Raw genomic sequence first — 18,589 nt, forward strand, 5'->3', positions numbered from 1 at the left:
AGTAAGGTAACAGTGGTGAAGATTCGATACTAAGCAATTATTTAATGACTTATAGAATCATCAATCTAATTCTAATTTATCATACATTTATTCATTCTTTGAAAATGTCATCGTTCATGCCTTATTCAATTGTCATGTCCATACAAAACTTATAACCAAGGTTCTACTGTACATTTTACTGACTTTTATGAACAGTACAATTACCATTTGGATGTGAACATCTTATCACACTAAACTTGAAATGAAACATTTTTTTAGTTAAATAAATTTTATTGCTCATTGAAAATTATCTCTTCTTTTTTTTATCACGAAAATAAAAAAACCACATCTATCCTCCTTAGGTTGTTAACTTGATCTCAGAAAGCTGAGGAATATTCTTTCGGAGGCAGATTATGATGTGATTGGCTGTCTCACATTCATCCTCAGTCACAGTAGATAACTGAAAATAAAATACCAATTAGTTTATATATCTAAAAATGAAACGCATAATATGATTCTTTGTTTTACTACACAATCGCCGCCCTAAAGCTGACTAAGAATGATGTCCCTTTACACTTTTATTTTCAAACTTACTGCAAATTCGTTAGGTTACCTTACCTACTACTTACCTATTTTATTATTTATTTTTGGCTATCTTGGACAAATAAACCAAAAATCTTTAAATTGACGTACACACGATATACTGAGAATTAGAGCATTTCCACGAAATCACTCAAACAGTGGTAGTGTTATAAGTGGAGGTCTATGGTGCTGACAGGTTTGGACGCACAATCTGAAGAAAAGTATCGGTATCAGATGATCCTTGTATGGGAGAAATTTTTCCAAAAAAAAATGCCAAATTCAAAATGACATCTTTAAGTATGTCCACCTAGGGAATCAACAGCTACCATATCAAGTTGCAGGTGTTAAACATTGTGTGTGCGAACATCAGATACAATATGATAAATCTGAAGTGTCTGGTAATCAAAAATGTGTGGTTAGTGGTCGCGACTGCGCGGTGCTTAAAGTAACCATTTTTGGATGCCTCAAAACAACTTTTATTAAAATTTAAATATCACACATGAGGTAGAGTATATGCTTTATAACTTTTCACTTTTTTTGCACTTTTTACTACACTGTTACGCCTTGATACCAGATGGAAATCTCCCACAGGAGACTACCTCAAAGGGCGGACCGAACCATCATATTTCCCAAAATACCACAGCCTACGTCCACTCTTCGCGGTGATCGCAACCCTCGGCCGAGCGGAACCCGTCTCCTTGAAATTCAAATTCGTCAAACTCCCGCCAAAACAGACGCGGTCTATCAAAAACGGCCGCTCGCGCCGCCACTAGTCAATCCGTCGGTAAAACAGAGAGGTTCCCGACCGACGGATGAACATGACGCCGCCGGTCAGTTGAACGCGCGCAAAAAATCTCTCTTACATCAACCGCCGAACCAGCAGCATCGACCGCAAAATCTCTTCTCGCCTTCGCTCGCCTCGGACGCGAAGTCAAGCCAGCATTCCGGACAGCCCGCCAAAAAAGACCACATCTGACATCGGCAGATCGCCACGCCGCAAGCACTGACTCGCCTCGGATGCCAAGCAATCAATCAGCAGCCCAGCCGCGACACCACGTTGCAGCCCACCAATTACCAACCGACCGCCAACGACGACAATAACCTGTATCGTATCTGTAACGACTACCCTGCAATACGATGAAATAAACCAGCCTTGACCAAATACCCCGTGCGTTTCTGTCCCCCACCCCCGCTTTGACCTTGACGTTATCACGGCCTGCCATCTCCGCTTCAGAGCGCGCAGAAGGCCGGTGATAGCCTCTTTGCCTGATTACCTCATATAAAATTAGATCAAATGATCTTCATTTGTATTAATATATTATGTAGTAGGTAATAAATAGATAATATGTATAGGTATGTAAAAAAAATATTTATGGAATATATTAAGTACATCATTTTCATCCTAGAGCCGGAGTGCAAAGTTATGAAGTAGCAACACTAGTGAGAAATTAAACTAAAACCACGACACCCCAATTTTCGTTTAGGAAACCATGTTTTACAGAAGGAAAGGCAATTCCCATTTTCTTGCCTCGCCATATGAAGTTTCATCACCATAATTTTCTTTTTAATGGGAGTTTGAAGTGGTAAAACCATACACAATTTTTACTATACATGTGTTTTATTTCAAAGCAAGAAGACTGATTCTTAATTAAAAACGATGTCTGTGCTTGGGGTGAAATATCCCCTCTCGTTGCACCTACGTCGCGTGAGTGAGCTGAACTTTCATTCCTACCAGTACAGATTTCATGTATTATGTTTTTAAATTACAGATAGATTTTCTTTTTTACAATTGAGCCCATATCCGGAAAACGAGTGTTATCGTGATAACGCTGTTTTTTGGCAAATCGGTTTAAATTACGCGGCATACACCTATGCATGCACTCACCAAATATTACTTTGATATTCTAACAAGAGGTGGCATTAGAGAGTCCAAACTGACCATGCGTTGCACGCTGTTTATCCGCAACTGAAATGTTTAACTGCTAATATCTCTGAATACCGTTTTCAGGATAACGCTCGTTTTCCGGATATGGGCTCAATTATCTTTCAATTAAAGGATGTCGATGGCAGATTACGTGAATTCTTTCAAGGCCCTCGTACATGAACTCAGCAAAATGAGTTCATGACACTAAGTATTTTCCCAATGAGCTTATTTTTTTAAAATTGAGCTATTTAATTATATATCATGTGTCATTCAAATGCATAAAATGTCCTTGGTAATGCCCAAATTATAGTCAAATAATATAATGGATTCATTGTAGCATAGCAAAGCAATTTGTTTGAGTAATCATGTCATTATATTTTATCACCTCTGCAGAATTGTGTCCAATAAATTCGCATCACAATAAATGATTTATTGTCCGTATTTAACAATGAATATAGTTTTATTATCATTTATTCTCAAGGGCACGTGTAGGTTATACCTGAATGTATTGACCACCAGTAAAGTTGCAAGTCCTTTGCAATATGATCGCTACAGCTACGTAACTGGTAACACACCGAATCGAAAAACACGGACAGCTGATGTAATAATGTACTGATTGTCACTACTGGTTCAGAAACCATCGCTCTACGCATTGGATTTAAAATTATGAAAAATTGGCTAATGTTCTCCCGAAAGACCCGAAATAACAGTCAAAAGTAAGAAACTGTCTCAAGAATCAATTCACTAATAAAAACCTGATAGGTAGTTCGGGATGATCACAATAGCATATGCTGTGGATATTATAGATACCTTCCAGTGGCGAAGGATGGATGTAGGCTGTTAAGATCGGACATAAATAATGCTGGTTAGATTTTTTTAAATTCATGTTGCACCTGCCTAACACCATAATAGATAAATGATACTATTCTTCTATCTATAAAATATCTATAGTTATGTATGATTTAAAGGGAGTGTTTAATTGAATTTTAAAAACTTACTATCACTATCTTCAATAATTTGTAGTCTTAGTTTAATGAAAACAAATACGTATGACTGACAAAGTTTACTGTGCACTATTTATGTCGGATCGTAACAGCCTACCTCCAACCTTTGCCACTGATAAGTGGTAACATAGAAAATTATCTTCACTGAAAAATATGTGTAACTAGTCAATGGGAAGTATATACATATAGTAATGTTAGCATGGATAAAATATAACTAAAATATATATTTAACATAGGTACATAATTTGAAAACATCTCATGCATATACACACTAGAAAAATAACCTTTTTGTAGAAAAAAAATATGACAACAGACGGTTACTACACAACAACTACTAGTTAAAATCGTCGTAGCTTAATTGGAAAAGCACGTTGGCACGAATCTAGCGGATACAGGTTCATGTCCCATTGGATGTCGTATTTTTTTCTACAAAAAGATTATTTCTAGTATGTTGAGATGTTTTCAAATTATGTATGTTCAATACATAAAATGTTACATTGTCATTGTCTTGTGTCTATGTATGTCTTATTCAATTATTAAATATATACATATTGTTACCTCTTGTTCGCAATTGGTAGAAATTTCTTTCATTCGTGCCATTTTCTTTGGTTCCGTGAAAACAATTGGAGTGACCATAACCATAAATCCAGTCCTGGAATATTTCTTTTCTTTCATAATTCCAGCCTAGAATATTATTTAAATGCAATATTGAATAGGTACAATAATATGGTGAAGATTTGATGTCACAATATTTAGACTTTATTATTATGAATAATTCATTACTTTAATAGCAGACTCACATTGAGGAAACAGAAACGCATTATAAACTCAGCTGACATATTGGAATTTTTTTTTAAATCATGTTTCCAATGTGTTACAAAATTTTATAAATTTCCAATATTGTGACATCATAGTTTTCAAACTAAATAGTTTACAACTAAAATAATATTATTTAAAAATTATTGTCATTGGGGCATGCAGAACTTTGTTGAAGTCATGGGTGTTGTAGCTAACCAAATCATTGGTCACAGTGGGCCTTTTTTGCTGTCACTTTATCTCTATAGAAGGTTTTCTGCAACATCTTTGGGAAATATGCATTTTATTGTTACCTTGTCAAATATACATGCTATAACGCAGGCAGCCTTTCCTTTGTATGGTGGCCCATTCTTTATCGTCTCCATTTCCTCAGTCGTGGCTCCAACACTCTTCATGCAGTGCTCTCCGAGCTTCTGTATGCCCTTCTTTATTGAATCTGGCAATTTATCTACAGAAAGAATTTAATTCCTGAATACCATTTTCACTATTATCGCCTTGAAACAAGTATTATCAACTAACAATAGATTTGTTATGATAATAAATTCTGAGTAAACCCAATGATCCGTATCAATGCTGGAAATGTATTAGAACCTGTACACATGGTGCATTTAGGCTAGCGCATAAAGCCGCATTTAGACCAAGCGAGCGAATGTATGTTCTTCCCCTACTCCAGCGAAATTATCTTGAGAACATACATTTGCTCGCTTGGTCTAATTGCGGCTTAACAAGTTGCACGTTCTCCAGGTACATGTGACCTGATAGAGCCGTCCACAAGAACTCGCGCGTGACGACTGTCACGCGACAATCGCCCGCAATCGCTAAACTATGAAGGATCGCGGTGTTTACAGCCATTCCAAAATGAATTACGACCGCCTGGCGCTCGAACGCTACAGTTTTTATTGCTACTCCAAAATAAATTACGTCGCCTAGCTTATAAAGTGTCGAGAATAGATATAACAAGTTGTCCCGAACTATAAAATCTCATAGAAACCGACTAACACAAAAATAATTGAGTTGTCGTGCTTTTTTCTACACTCGCGTTTGTTTTTTATGCCGATTTAAAAATGAATTACGTCACCTAGCTGGTTCACTGCCGAATGAACTGCGCAGGAATTTTTAAGAATAATACAATCTTAGTAATTCGCCGCTAGATTATCCGACAACTACTATAATCTGCCGTTATTTTACTAGTTGAAAGTACAAAATCAAGCTCTATAATTCGCCAGTATTCAACACAGATGAGACGGGTTTATTTTGGAAACTTGTCCTTCGTAAAACGTACGTTCATCGCGAAGAAAGTAATGTACCAGTGAGGAAAGTGTCCAAGGACCGCATCACAATTATGCCGTGCTCCAATGCAACCAGGACACACAAACTGAAGCTTTTGGTCATAGGGAAAGCCAGGTATCTTAAGCCATTCAAGAATATCTGCCTTACTGAACAACTGGTTGTGTCAAGTGATTTACTGTTTAATATTTAGTTAATAAACTTAGTTTATATATATGTATAATTTAGTAAATACTTGATTTTGATTATAAATAAAGCGTTTATTTTTACGAAATACCTGTTTTAATTTCTACCATATTTTGTATGTATGCACGATAATCCGCCGCTTTCACTAATTGGACACTTCTCTGGTTTTTGGGGTGACGGATTACTGAGAGAGTACTGAACTTTTAAAATAAAAATGTTTTAATTTAATATACCTACTACTCCAAATTTAAAAAAAAAACATTCGTTGAAGGCTTTTCATCTCATTACTACATTATTTTGGTTATTTTTAATCATTCATTCTTTTTGGTTAATTTTTTCAGAAAATGGCATTTTTCGTAATTCTTTCACCAGATGTCCCTAGTAGCACTACAAAAACTTTTGCCTGTTTAGGCTGTTCAAAAATTATCACATAGATATATTTTTAAGGCCCACTATAATCTGGCCGTGACACAAAAGTGTAAATTTCGATTGTAGTTTCGATAGTCTGCTTTATAATATAGTATAATAATTGAAGCATACAGCGAACAGCATTGTTACTCAAAAAAAGACATAGAAACAAACATTATTATGGATACTCTATCAACATAATTTAACGAAATCAGGTCCGGTTTTTTCAGAACTTAAATTTCAGAAATTGAACAGAACAGAAAAGTTAAATAAGTATATCAGCCTGAGCAAACAAAAATTATAGGTATGGACAGTAATGGCACAATGATATTATTCTTCTCCTTCTTCGATGGCGCTACAGCTCAAGTCGAGCCCTGGCCTCCCCCACCGCTGTCCTCCAGCCGGAACGGTCCTTCGCACGTCTTTTCCAGTTCCTGAATTTTAGCAGCTGGTTGGCATCTTTTGTAATGTTATCACCCCATGATATTATTCATTGTGAGTTAATCATTTAGTTGTTTGTTGTAGTTAATATATTAAACGACATACCTTCTGATCCAATGATGCATGTCACCAATTGTGTTATAACTATCAATTTAAGTAATATGTTCATAGTGAAAATCATTAATTTCACTTCATATGATTCGCGATGTACAATAAACTGTTGTGGCTTCAACAGTCGACCTGAATGGTGTGTTGGATTTTTGGCAATACAATGAAAATTACTAGATTTTATCGCTAATATTATGCTGACTCATCATTATTTTTTTGGGACACAGTGCAATCATAAATTATTTAATGGCTTCCTCTCATTATTTATTTAAATGCAAAATTTAACATTAATATCATATTTGAAATTACACCTTATTACTATGTGCATATTAGGTAGGTAATATTTGTTAAATGGTGTAGCTGGAGTCTTTAATATTTAATTATTTCAAAAGCATACGTCAGTGTACTTCAATTTTTAATACTCCACCACTGAGGACAGTGATTTGCAAAATAGTATATTCACAAAGAGCCTAGCAAAATATTTTTTTGAATGTATTGACAATAGAAGTGAGTTGGAAATACTGTCACCAGTTTGTGTACTCAAGTTTCGGATGAAACTACCCATACTCAGTATGTGTGGCCCAATAAACTTATTCCAAAAAACTTGTGATGATATCATCGCGAATCGCTGTTCTGTGCACTCGCCAGTTGGTAGACGTTCAACACTATTGACATTAAATGCGCGCGAACGAGATAGCGCTTGAATATAGGTATATTTTAATTTATTAGTTTATTGCGTTTGAATGTATGAATAATAGGTCATAAATTTTGTGTCGCAGCACAGTGGTGAGATGACGCACAGGCTTAGGCTTGTTATATGATCACTCAAAGCATGTTTAAAATTTAAAAAAATCATTCATTTTTGTTAACAAGAATATTGTAACCTAACAGAAAAACAACTCATAAATTTAAAATGTGTTGAAAATTTTATAATAAATGGGACTTTTCGACAAGCAGAGCTCAGCGTATTTTCAGCGACTCTATTGAAGCCGATACACAGTCTGAGTTCCCTGAGCCAATACATATTTCAAATACTAATAAAAGGAGTTGGTTTTAGTTTCAGTTGAGTATAAAACATTTGTCGCATACGCACGCCAAACGCTCTATATAGTATTCCAGTTTCTATACTAAGTATTTTTTTATACTGGTAGTAAGTATACTTAGTCTTCAAAATCGACCAGTTTTCCCATCTCTAATTGACAACATTTTGATGGTATTCACATACAATTTATTATACCTATATAATGTCACCAGACAAAAAAAGAAAAGACTCCGGCGCGACAGTTTCAAATTCTAGATCAACAATTTAACATTAATATCGAAACGCCTCCCAACTAAAAGGTTGCACAGCCCTGCACTACAAACACAAAAATTTAAACATTTTTTTGCAAAACAAAGGCGACCCCTCGGCGTTCCTTCCGAACCGAGACCAGGGTACCTGCGCGTCCCAAGATAACAAATAACGTCCAAAATGTGCAGCCCCAAGCTGTGACAAACAACCCCCCCGCACCCCCCGGAAATCGCGCCCTCAAGGCGAGAAAGTACCCCTTCGCCATTAAGATTTTTAAATATTTTTCGAAAGTCAGGTTCAGTTCCGATCTGGCAGTGAAGCCGGCAAAAACATTACCCCGCCGTCTTCGGCGCGGTTATGATCCTCGCGTTAAAAATAATCAATCAAAAGCTATCATATCTTAGAAAGAGTGACACCCCTCATCGTTGCCGCGTGAATAATAATCTATATAGTTGCCATCAAAGTGAATCAGTGCTTAGTGCGCGGGATAATAATGATAAACCGACCCCTAATATAAAGACAGTGCGGTAACTAATTTAAGACCTCTTTAGATGTAAAAGTGATGTAATATTATCAATGTTTGCCTATGCCCTAGCTTAAATAAATGTAGTTCCACGTGGGACTGTCAAATTAAAGACGTGTTTTATCTTGAATTATGCATCCTGATGTCCACACATGACCTGCAACCCGAAGTGATACCGGATCAGGACATCTACCCAGAAGACATGTGAGTTCTTCTTCATTCCCCCCCCGTATCAATAATTGTATATAAATTGTAATAGTTGACCTTATACCCCGTTTACACGTGCATGGATTGACTGCTGACAGTACGTACTATCACGGCCATAACAAAAAAATGCACGTGTAAACACATTTTGTGCAAATTGCAAGATTGCATGCATGAATCAAAGAAGTTCAGAAGCTTCTGAATTTTCACGCGACAATTGCACCATGCGATATCTGCACAGTAAAACGATAGTAGCAAACCTGCCGGTAAAAAAACAAACTACACCGCGCAGCGACTCATTTTGAGATTAATCAATTTTCACAACCTGTCAAATAGTACCAAACAATGATAACATCGCGTCTCGCTTACTCTTTAAGAATGAAATTGGTGAGACAGTCAACACTTTTATGTGTAAACAGTTATTATAGCAATAGTTTAAAATACACACTATTGGTGCAAGTAAATACAGGCATGTGTACCGGCGCTATAATTGCAAAAAAGCAAATAGTTTAAAATGATTCAGTTTTCCAACAAAAATTTTGTTTGAATTAATTTTTTTCGTTAGTTTTCATTATATTATTGTACGAGGGTGGGTCAATAAGTCCTTAGAAAAGCCGACAGGTGGCGCGACTAGTACTGTAAGCGGTTTGTTTTCATGCAGCGGCACTACCGATTCAGTATGCTGCGAAGTTTCAATCAGATTGGTCGGGTTGTTGTGTGTTTCTCGTACATTTAAAAAAAAAATTTGCTTGTGGAAAATGGAAAAATGGAAAATGGAGAAAATTGAGTTTAGAGCTGTTATTAAACATTTTAATATAAAAGGGTTAACAGCAAAGGAAATAAAAAATGAGTTGGATTTAGTTCACGGCATATCTGCTCCTTCACTTGCAACTATTTATAACTGGTTAAATGAATTTAAACGTGGTCAACAAAGGATGAACCACGCTCAGGACGTCCTGTAGAGGTGACTACACCAGAAATGATCAATAAAATCCACGATATGGTGTTAAGTGACCGAAGATTAAAGTTGAGTGAGATAATTGAGGTTACAGGGATCTCAAAAGGTAGCGTCATTTCTATTTTACATGACAAATTGGGCATGAAAAATATTTCTGCAAGATGGGTGCCGCGTTTGCTCACAGTCGACAATAAACGCAATAGGGTGGTGGCCTCTAAAGCCCTGTTGTCGCTCATGCAACGCAATCCGGATGAATTTTTTCGTCGCTTTGTGACTGTAGATGAAACATGGATACACCACTATACTCTTGAGACGAAAGAACAGTCAAAGCAGTGGATTGCGAAGGCAAACCATGTCCAAAGAAGGCGAAAACCGTAAAATCAGCTGGTAAGGTTATGGCTACTGTATTTTGGGATGCACGTGAAATTATTTTCGTTGACTATTTGGAAAAAGGAAAAACAATAACAGGGGATTATTATGCATCTTTATTGGACCAGCTAAAAAACAAAATTGAAGAAAAACGGCCTCATTTAAACAGGAAAAAAATCCTCTTTCATCAGGACAATGCCCGTGTTCACACATGTTTACGATCAATGGCTAAAATTGAAGTTCGAATTGGTCGACCACCCACCGTATTCGCCAGATTTAGCCCCCCCCAGTGACTTTTTCCTTTTCCCAAACTTAAAAAAATGGCTAAGTGGACAACGTTTTTTTTCAAATGAAGAAGTCATCGATCGGACAAATGCTTATTTTGAGGACCTTCCGAAAACTTATTTTTCTGACGGTTTAAAAAAAATTGAGAAACGTCTTACCAAGTGTATTGAGCTCCAAGGAGATTATGTTGAGAAATAAAAAAAAAATACAAAAATAAAAACTGTTTTAATGCTTTTTTCTAAGGAATTATTGACCCACCCTCGTATAATAAGAAGTGACATAGATTGTCTTGTTTAGTTGACGAGGAATCCAGATTCAAATCCTGTAAGTTCTGTGAAAATCAGATGTAAGTATTGATAGGTATGGGTTTATGTAGGGTGTTGATTTATACTTTTACACTTATTGAAAACACTGATTCAGGGACATTACGTAAGTATATTTCGCTTGACAGGAAACAATTAATTATTAATAACATTTGTAATCGTAGGCTTTGGCGCGAAAAAGGTAGCGAATCGTATTTAGAGGCGACGTAAGGGCTCAACAAGGGTAGGTAGCCGACTGACCGTACCCACTTCTTGACCCTCAGTCCGCCCAGAAACAGATAACGGTAACTTTGTGTTTCTTTGTTTAGCTGTGCGTGCATCTTGGTCTAGCTTCGACTCGTTTACAGTTACAATAATATGATCATTATATTCTCAACTCTGTCGATTGGAGGATTGTTGATAGGGGATTTAGGCATTATGATATTTGGTAACAGTATGTACTTTAAAATGAATTTATTGTTGCATATTGTTTTGTTATGTGTAGGGCTGTCATATCGAAATAAAAAGTGTCATTACCTGCACCAGTAAATTAACACGGAAGGCATTCCACACACAAGGCGGTTATCAACGGTTATCTACAATAGTTATTGGTAAAGCCAAAATTTATGTAATGTCAAATTCGGGTATGTTTTTACTGGCAAATACGCCCGAACCCAAGAAAATTGTATTAAAATTTCAAACATATCAACATAACCTACAACTTTATTAGTCATGTCGTGATTGCAGCATGTAGTAAAACAAATACTTATTATGTTATTACTAGCTGCTATTAGCCACTCGATATTTGACAGCTCGTAGGGAACTATAAATTAACGCCGTGACGTAATTATTTTTCAAAACAGTCAGATCTTGCATCTCAATTCTCAATATGTAAAATTGACGTACCCTATCTCGCTCTAAAAGCTAACACAGCCAAGAGAGGGCTGTCAAATGATAGCACTTTTTGACAGTTCAGATGGTTAACTTATTGTAATAATTAACTGCCTGAATTATATACATAAAATGATATATTTATCTTATGTAGTTCTTTTTGGACCAGTTCTTACAAACTGGCTGAATCCTTCCACTGGTGCAATCTATATAAATATAAGGATGACAAAATATATGTGCTAAAATTTTTCTTTCAATAGAATACCAAGTATCAATACTTTTCCTTTCGATATGACATCACTTATGTATAGCATGGTAGGGCCAAATTCAGTGAAATGGGTTTATAACTAATATTTCAGTCACTATCAGCAAAATCACAAGGAGCTTGTAAATAAGCAACATTTTACGGCAATATGAAAGGTGACTGTCTTGCCATTAATACTTCCATAAAACACGAAAATAGTAGTCTACGATGCCAAAACTTTCCATCTATTGCCCATGCTTTCTGGCAGTATAGTTGGTTTATATATTGAATGCCGAACGCAATCAAAAATACGGCAATAATTCCAAGATACATCTATTTCCTTCTTGCTCTGCTCCATATGTGCGTCTCTGTTTGACCTGCTGTCGGCCTACGTCACCCTAGCAACAATAAAAACATCGTAGTGACAGCTGATTCGACGATACATTATTATAATTTTTCGCCGTGTCGTTAATAGTATTATTATGGTGTTATTACTAATCGTCAATTCACACTACGTACAATGAATAAATGGACAAACGACATGGTATTGGAGCTTATTAATGAGGTTTATTTACGTCCTGATCTATGGAACGTGGAATCCAAGCTATATACTGATTCAAATATGAAAAGGCCAACTGTCAAAGCTGCACAAACGTCTGGATCTGGAACAATGTGAGCAATTGAAGAATTAACCCTCCTGTATGAGTCTCCAGTTGCCAAACATCAAAGAGTGATTGGTAGTAATCGGTCATGCTTTCTTCATAACCGTATCTACTTTCTTTTTCTTCGCACTAATTATATTTAACAAATACCTACTCAGTCAATTTTTGACATTCTTGTAAAGTTTTTAAATAAATAATTATCAATAACTAATTCCTGGTTCATGTTTGTTTAAATAGGACCGGATAAAAATCCTTTTTTTCTTTTTGATTTATTTATGTGATTATTTCGGACGATATATGCTGCAAAAACTTCACTGTCAGCCGTTAGTGCTTTATCTCAAGTCACGTACGTCTACGCACAAAATACATCAGCCTCACTTTCCCGACACTGATGTCAGGTCATACATTGTCTAGCAACTAGAGAATAGTTTCACCATTTTTTTGGCAATTTTATCGGCAATCTGAAATTTTTGATGCTCGTTTATGGGCCCCTTTAGGTTTGACATGTTTCTCGAAAGTTTAAAGATCTATGAAATATCTTGTTTATGACAAATTTTTTGTGATGGTTTAGTACTTTGCCACATTTAAGGACGATATTTTTCTGAACCCATTGGCAAATTTAACTGATATTTATGCACATAGTGACTTCTATTTAATAAGCGTCAAGATAACATTCATTTATTCAAAGGGCAATCATTATCAAAATCGCACCGCACCATTGAAGGTAAATCAAAAGTCAGGAGGAAATAAATAAAGGAGTTTTTATGTAAAGAATAGATTTATTTATCATTAAACAATCAAAATAATACTGACAATAGAGAATGAAAGTTAAAAAGAGAAATCTGTAAAAAACAACTTAAAAATATTCTTAGGTATCAAAATTTTGTTTTGTTTCATTGCAAAACTTTACACTGGCAATATTATTTTGGAGAGCATTTTGGTAAATCAAAAACTGGTGCTTATTAAAACTTCTTAGCGTTATATGTATATAACATAAATAATATTAATAAGATTACACAAATAGCTAGGAATTATTGTAAAATATCACATTTTGATCAATAAATTAGTAATACAGTTGACTCTCAATTTACTGGACACGTTAACGTCACAATTTTCGATTGTATATTTCATTCAAATCTATTAACGTATTACCATTTATTTAGACATGAAATAATCATCAATTTCTACAAACAGTTTGTCAAATTGCATTCGAAGTACGAGCAATAACTAACACTACCATCGAAGTTCGTGTCACGGCCTACAGTGGGCTTAATAGTGATGAAATAAATGTATATCATTTCTTTTTATCAGGATCATCGTTTTCATACGTAAAACGTTTAAATTCGCAGAATATAAGTAAGCATAGTTTTTATGTTTTTCAATAATTAAAATTCTTTGTTTGCTTTGACAAGTGATCCACTGTTATTATTATATTTTTACAGATGACTAATTTCCTGTCATTGTGATTGTAATCTATAAACATTCAACACGTGCAGGGAGCTTATGTTTGGATATAACGATGATTGCATTATTTTGAATATATTCGTTGATGTTTTGGATTAATCATGAAATCGATTGACCGGCGAATTGATTTTCCTGCTCAGTAAATCGAGTCAACTATAATAGTAATTTCCTAAATGTTAATTCAATGGAATAGTATTTCGGTGGTCGCTACTGGCCCGTTAAGACTTCAATTCAGCCAATATTGTATACCGCTTTAGTAAATTAACAAACAGAAATATTTTAAATATGTATACTAAATTAACTGCTAAATTACATGAGCAGAAACACCGACTATCACCGACCGTCTGGCCTAGGAATACAATACACTCTCAGTAATCCGCCGCTCGATTATCCGACAACTACTATAATTTGCTGTTATTTTTACTAGTTGAAAGCACAAAATCAAGCTCAATAATTCGCCGGTATTCGATTGTCAAATTCAGTAGTCCGCCACGTACACAACGCAGATGAGACGTGTTTATTTTGGAAACTTCTCCTTTGGAAAACGTACGTTTATCGCAAAGAAAGTAATATACCAGGGAGGAATAGCCCAAGGACCGCATCACAATTATGCCGTGCTCCAGTGCAACCGGGTCACACAAACTGAAGCTTTTGGTCATAGGGAATGGCAGGAATCCTAAGCCATTCAAGAATATCTGCATCACTGAACAATTGGTTGTGTCAAGTGATTTACTGTTTAATATTTAGTTAATAAACTTAGTTTATGAATATGTATAATTTAGTAAATACTTGATTTTGATTATAAATAAAACCGTAATTTTCTAGTACAAATTTCTCAAATTTTTTTTTACAAAACACCTGTTTTAATTTTTACCATATTTCGTATGTATGTACTATAATCCGCCACTTTTACTGATTAGACACTTGTCTGGTTTTTGGGATGCAGATTACTGAGAGAGTACTGTAATTTTATTCTTGCTCAACCTATGATTGCCTCAAAGGTTATTGCCGTAAATGGCGGAAAATATCTAAGGCATCATACTGCCTGAATGCTGTGGTGTTCACGTTTACCTTAGTAATAATTGTCACCTGACTATTCATTGGATGGAAATTAACTGACTGCCTCAATAAATTGCTCCATGACCGTTGCCTTTGAGTGACAAAACAACAATACATTTGGACGTGATAGCGGCAGAGTTTGAGATGCGGGAGGTGTAGACTAACTTTATTTGAAACTCGCAACCCGCTCAACCTTGTTAAATTAGCTCACATCGCTTAGCCCATTTCGTTCGCGATGGAGGTGAAACTATGAAAAAGACCCTTTGCTATGTGAGCGATGCTGAACTAAGTTAGTAACATACTAACTAACTTAGCTTCGTCAGCCGTGGAGATCAGGCTTTAAAGTAAGAAAATACAAGGGAAGACTGTTTAGTATAGCTATGCTCAAACGATATTATTGGTCTACTTATAATAATTTTGGTCCTTAGTAACACCAATAAATGTTATGAGTTAATCACAATAAGCGTAGAGACAATCCAATTGTCAGGTACGGGAATCGTTGCGTGTAATTGCTATTTAAGGTTGACGACTACTGACAACAATCCATGTAAGTTACGAGTCTGCTCATGTAATTAGAGCATGAAGATATCATTTAAATATTAATCACAAAATGCGTAAATAATTGTAGCAAAATTTATTCAACCTAAACATCCTTGAAAAATAGAATTATTCACTTATTACAATAGTTATAATACAATAAATTATGAATTAAGCTATTACGATTAAGGTTTTTGGGCGTCCCGATTTTGTAACGAATAAAAATCATCACGAACCACTGATAATGAAACATACAATGTTTCCAAAACTTCAGACAAAAATAAATAACAGTAAAAGAGAGAGATTTTAATTCAGTTATCTAATAATAAGTCCATGACTTGTATGATTGATGGTCTGGGTGTTACTTCTGACAATTATTATTATATTGTCTTTGGTCAATTTATGATTGAAAAAACTGAGAAAAGAAACGGCAATGGAAAATTTTGTAAAACAAGTAATCAAATGGTACCTGCATACTAGTAGCGTGCGGATCATAGATACTATAAATGCAGAGTATGCCGAAAATAATCGATAAAACACTATGCAACAATATTTTATATTCATTGTGCAATACTATGGTTAATTATACTATTATTCCTCAAATCGTAATAATCAAAAAGTATTAAAAAAGTGGATATACGATATGTATTTTTTTCAACAGCATCCCTAAAAATAAAAGTCACCGCACGCCTTAGCTACATACATTATTTCAATATTGTGGATTGATTAAAAGAACTTACAGAAGTCTCACTGAAGAATCACTGTTGCTTATCAAACAGGAAGTTTCGATGATTTTAATAACATTTATAGTGAAAAAAAATTAGCGAACTAAAATAAATTTACAAAATCATTATTATATGAATAATTTAAACGTATATATTAGTAAGAAAATTTTACTCCGAGATATACAGGACTAAGACGTATGAACAACAAAAAAATTATCTATTTACTGTAAGTTTTATACTAATTCTGGTTCTGATCACGTTTAAAATGACAACACTAATGATATCAATCTCAACATGACCAATTTTGCACAGATCGTAAATTTCTCAAAGACCACAGAATGTATTCAAACTGTCATGATAAAAAGCCAGCCAAAGGTTCTGAATTTTTTTTTTTTTTAATTTATTTCGAAAAAGAGTATTACGGCATTACAGCGATTGGCCAATGCGCCATAATACATAATAAATACAAAATTATAAAAATGTCTTAATTACAAATCTACTGATAAGAGATAGATTATCAAAAATACAAGCCAATAGGACCAGAGTTCGCAAAAAAGAAAAACAACTTTCGACAACTCATATAATTATTAAATGTCATACAAGTTTCTTGATTTCTAATTTTTCTTTTGCTTTTTATGGGCTTATTAGACAATTTTTCAGTATTTTAAAATTCCACGAAGCACCGAATTACGGAATCATATTCATTAAATATGTACATACATAATAGCATTATTTTTTGATGTAGATAGTAGAATTCAGATAAACATCCAATCATTTTATATAATGTTTATCACAAAGTTACAAACAACATTATTCTAACAGAAAGACTATATCGATTTTTTAATGTAAATATGTCGATATAGATTATAGAAGATTAGTATTTCTTATTATATTCAATTCAAAACATACAAATCCTTCTTTTATAAATAGATACAACAAATAAATTAAAAAAATATTTTTCTATTATTTTGATAATAATTTTTGTCAGTCAAAAATACAATAATTCGAAATTCGATAGATTTTTTTTTATAAGCTATAATTTTATTTATCTTCATTGGTAAAAGTATTTTAGACGAGGTATTCCCTCAATAAATTACATTTTCTTTTTGACTAGCAATAAAAATATTCATAGGAAAAAGAAGCAAATAATAACAATCCAATAAGCTACTTATATTAGAATATAGTTTTGGCTTTGAATTTGTATAATCTAGTTTACTAAAAAGAACATACTCTCTACCTAATTAGATTACCTAGCAGACATTACATTACATACATATTTACATAATGTAATTAATTTCTATTTGTGAAAATAAATCAAAATTAACTAACGATATTTTGATATTTATCTACGTCATTATTTTGTATTCTGGCAGTTACCGAGGTTACCTAGACCAAATGATTATTGGGAGAGCACAAAATTTATATAATAGACATTGGATATCTCTATAATAGTAATTTAGATCTTAACCATATCCAGATTTACATAATATATGTTATGCTACGTTTTTTGGATTTTTTAAATACTAGGTATATTCTATCTAAATGTTACCTATAAATTATGTAATATTACAAATATCATGATGTATTTTTAAATGCGCAAAATAATATAGTATCACAATAATTAGAACTAAATACAAGCAAATTATACATTATATGCATGTATCAATAATGTGCATGTAGTTTTATTAACAAAAGATCTCTTTTTTTAAAAACCATATGCGTATACAGTAGGCGCTCGGTAATCCAGCACATCCAATAGTCCGGCATTTTGCAACTCAGCTCTCCTTCAGTTTCACATTAAACTGCCGGATTACAGAGCGGAGAGCCGTTCGCTCGGTAATCCAGCACATCCAATAGTCCGGCATTTTGCAACTCAGCTCTCCTTCAGTTTCACATTAAACTGCCGGATTACAGAGCGGAGAGCCGTTCGCTCGGTAATCCAGCACATCCAATAGTCCGGCATTTTGCAACTCAGCTCTCCTTCAGTTTCACATTAAACTGCCGGATTACAGAGCGGAGAGCCGTTCGCTCGGTAATCCAGCACATCCAATAGCCCGGCATTTTGCAACTCAGCTCTCCTTCAGTTTCACATTAAACTGCCGGATTACAGAGCGGAGAGCCGTTCGCTCGACAGTTCGGTGCCCGACCTTGACAGATTATTTATGATTTCCTATAGAAACTCAATAATCCGGCATTTCCAACAATGCGGCATAGGTGAAAAAATATGGGTGCCGGATTATCGAGCGCTTACTGTACTTCGCTGTATCGCTGGATTTATATAATGACAATGTCGCTTTAAATTTTACTGTTTTTAAATTGGCATACAATGACAAAATTATG

The 18,589-nt window shown here is 34.6% G+C and overlaps 1 protein-coding gene across 1 annotated transcript; it reads right to left on the bottom strand.

The window, feature by feature from the left end:
• Window positions 1-1,492: 1,492 nt before the first annotated feature.
• On the bottom strand, window positions 1,493-5,475 carry LOC147077736 (uncharacterized). The gene is made up of 4 exons (XM_085940071.1): window positions 4,599-5,475; window positions 4,048-4,173; window positions 3,594-3,601; window positions 1,493-1,688 (listed from the first exon to the last, which is right to left on the bottom strand). Exons 1-4 carry the CDS (start codon window positions 4,698-4,700, stop codon window positions 1,493-1,495), a joined length of 432 nt encoding a protein of 143 aa, XP_085796197.1. The 5' UTR covers window positions 4,701-5,475.
• Between the last annotated feature and the right edge of the window lie 13,114 nt (window positions 5,476-18,589).

The sequence above is a fragment of the Rhyacophila brunnea genome, unplaced genomic scaffold, assembly GCF_057557595.1.
Source record: "Rhyacophila brunnea isolate RB1 unplaced genomic scaffold, BYU_Rbru_1.0 scaffold_12, whole genome shotgun sequence".
In the NCBI taxonomy this organism is placed as follows: domain Eukaryota; kingdom Metazoa; phylum Arthropoda; class Insecta; order Trichoptera; family Rhyacophilidae; genus Rhyacophila; species Rhyacophila brunnea.

Excerpts from the sequence above, each read along its gene's own strand:
- LOC147077736 (XM_085940071.1), bottom strand. The coding sequence starts at position 4,700 with ATGAAGAGTGTTGGAGCCACGACTGAGGAAATGGAGACGATAAAGAAT. Across the intron at positions 4,174-4,598 it reads TAGCATGTATATTTGACAAG|GCTGGAATTATGAAAGAAAA; the intron begins GTAACAATAAAA and ends ATAATATTCTAG.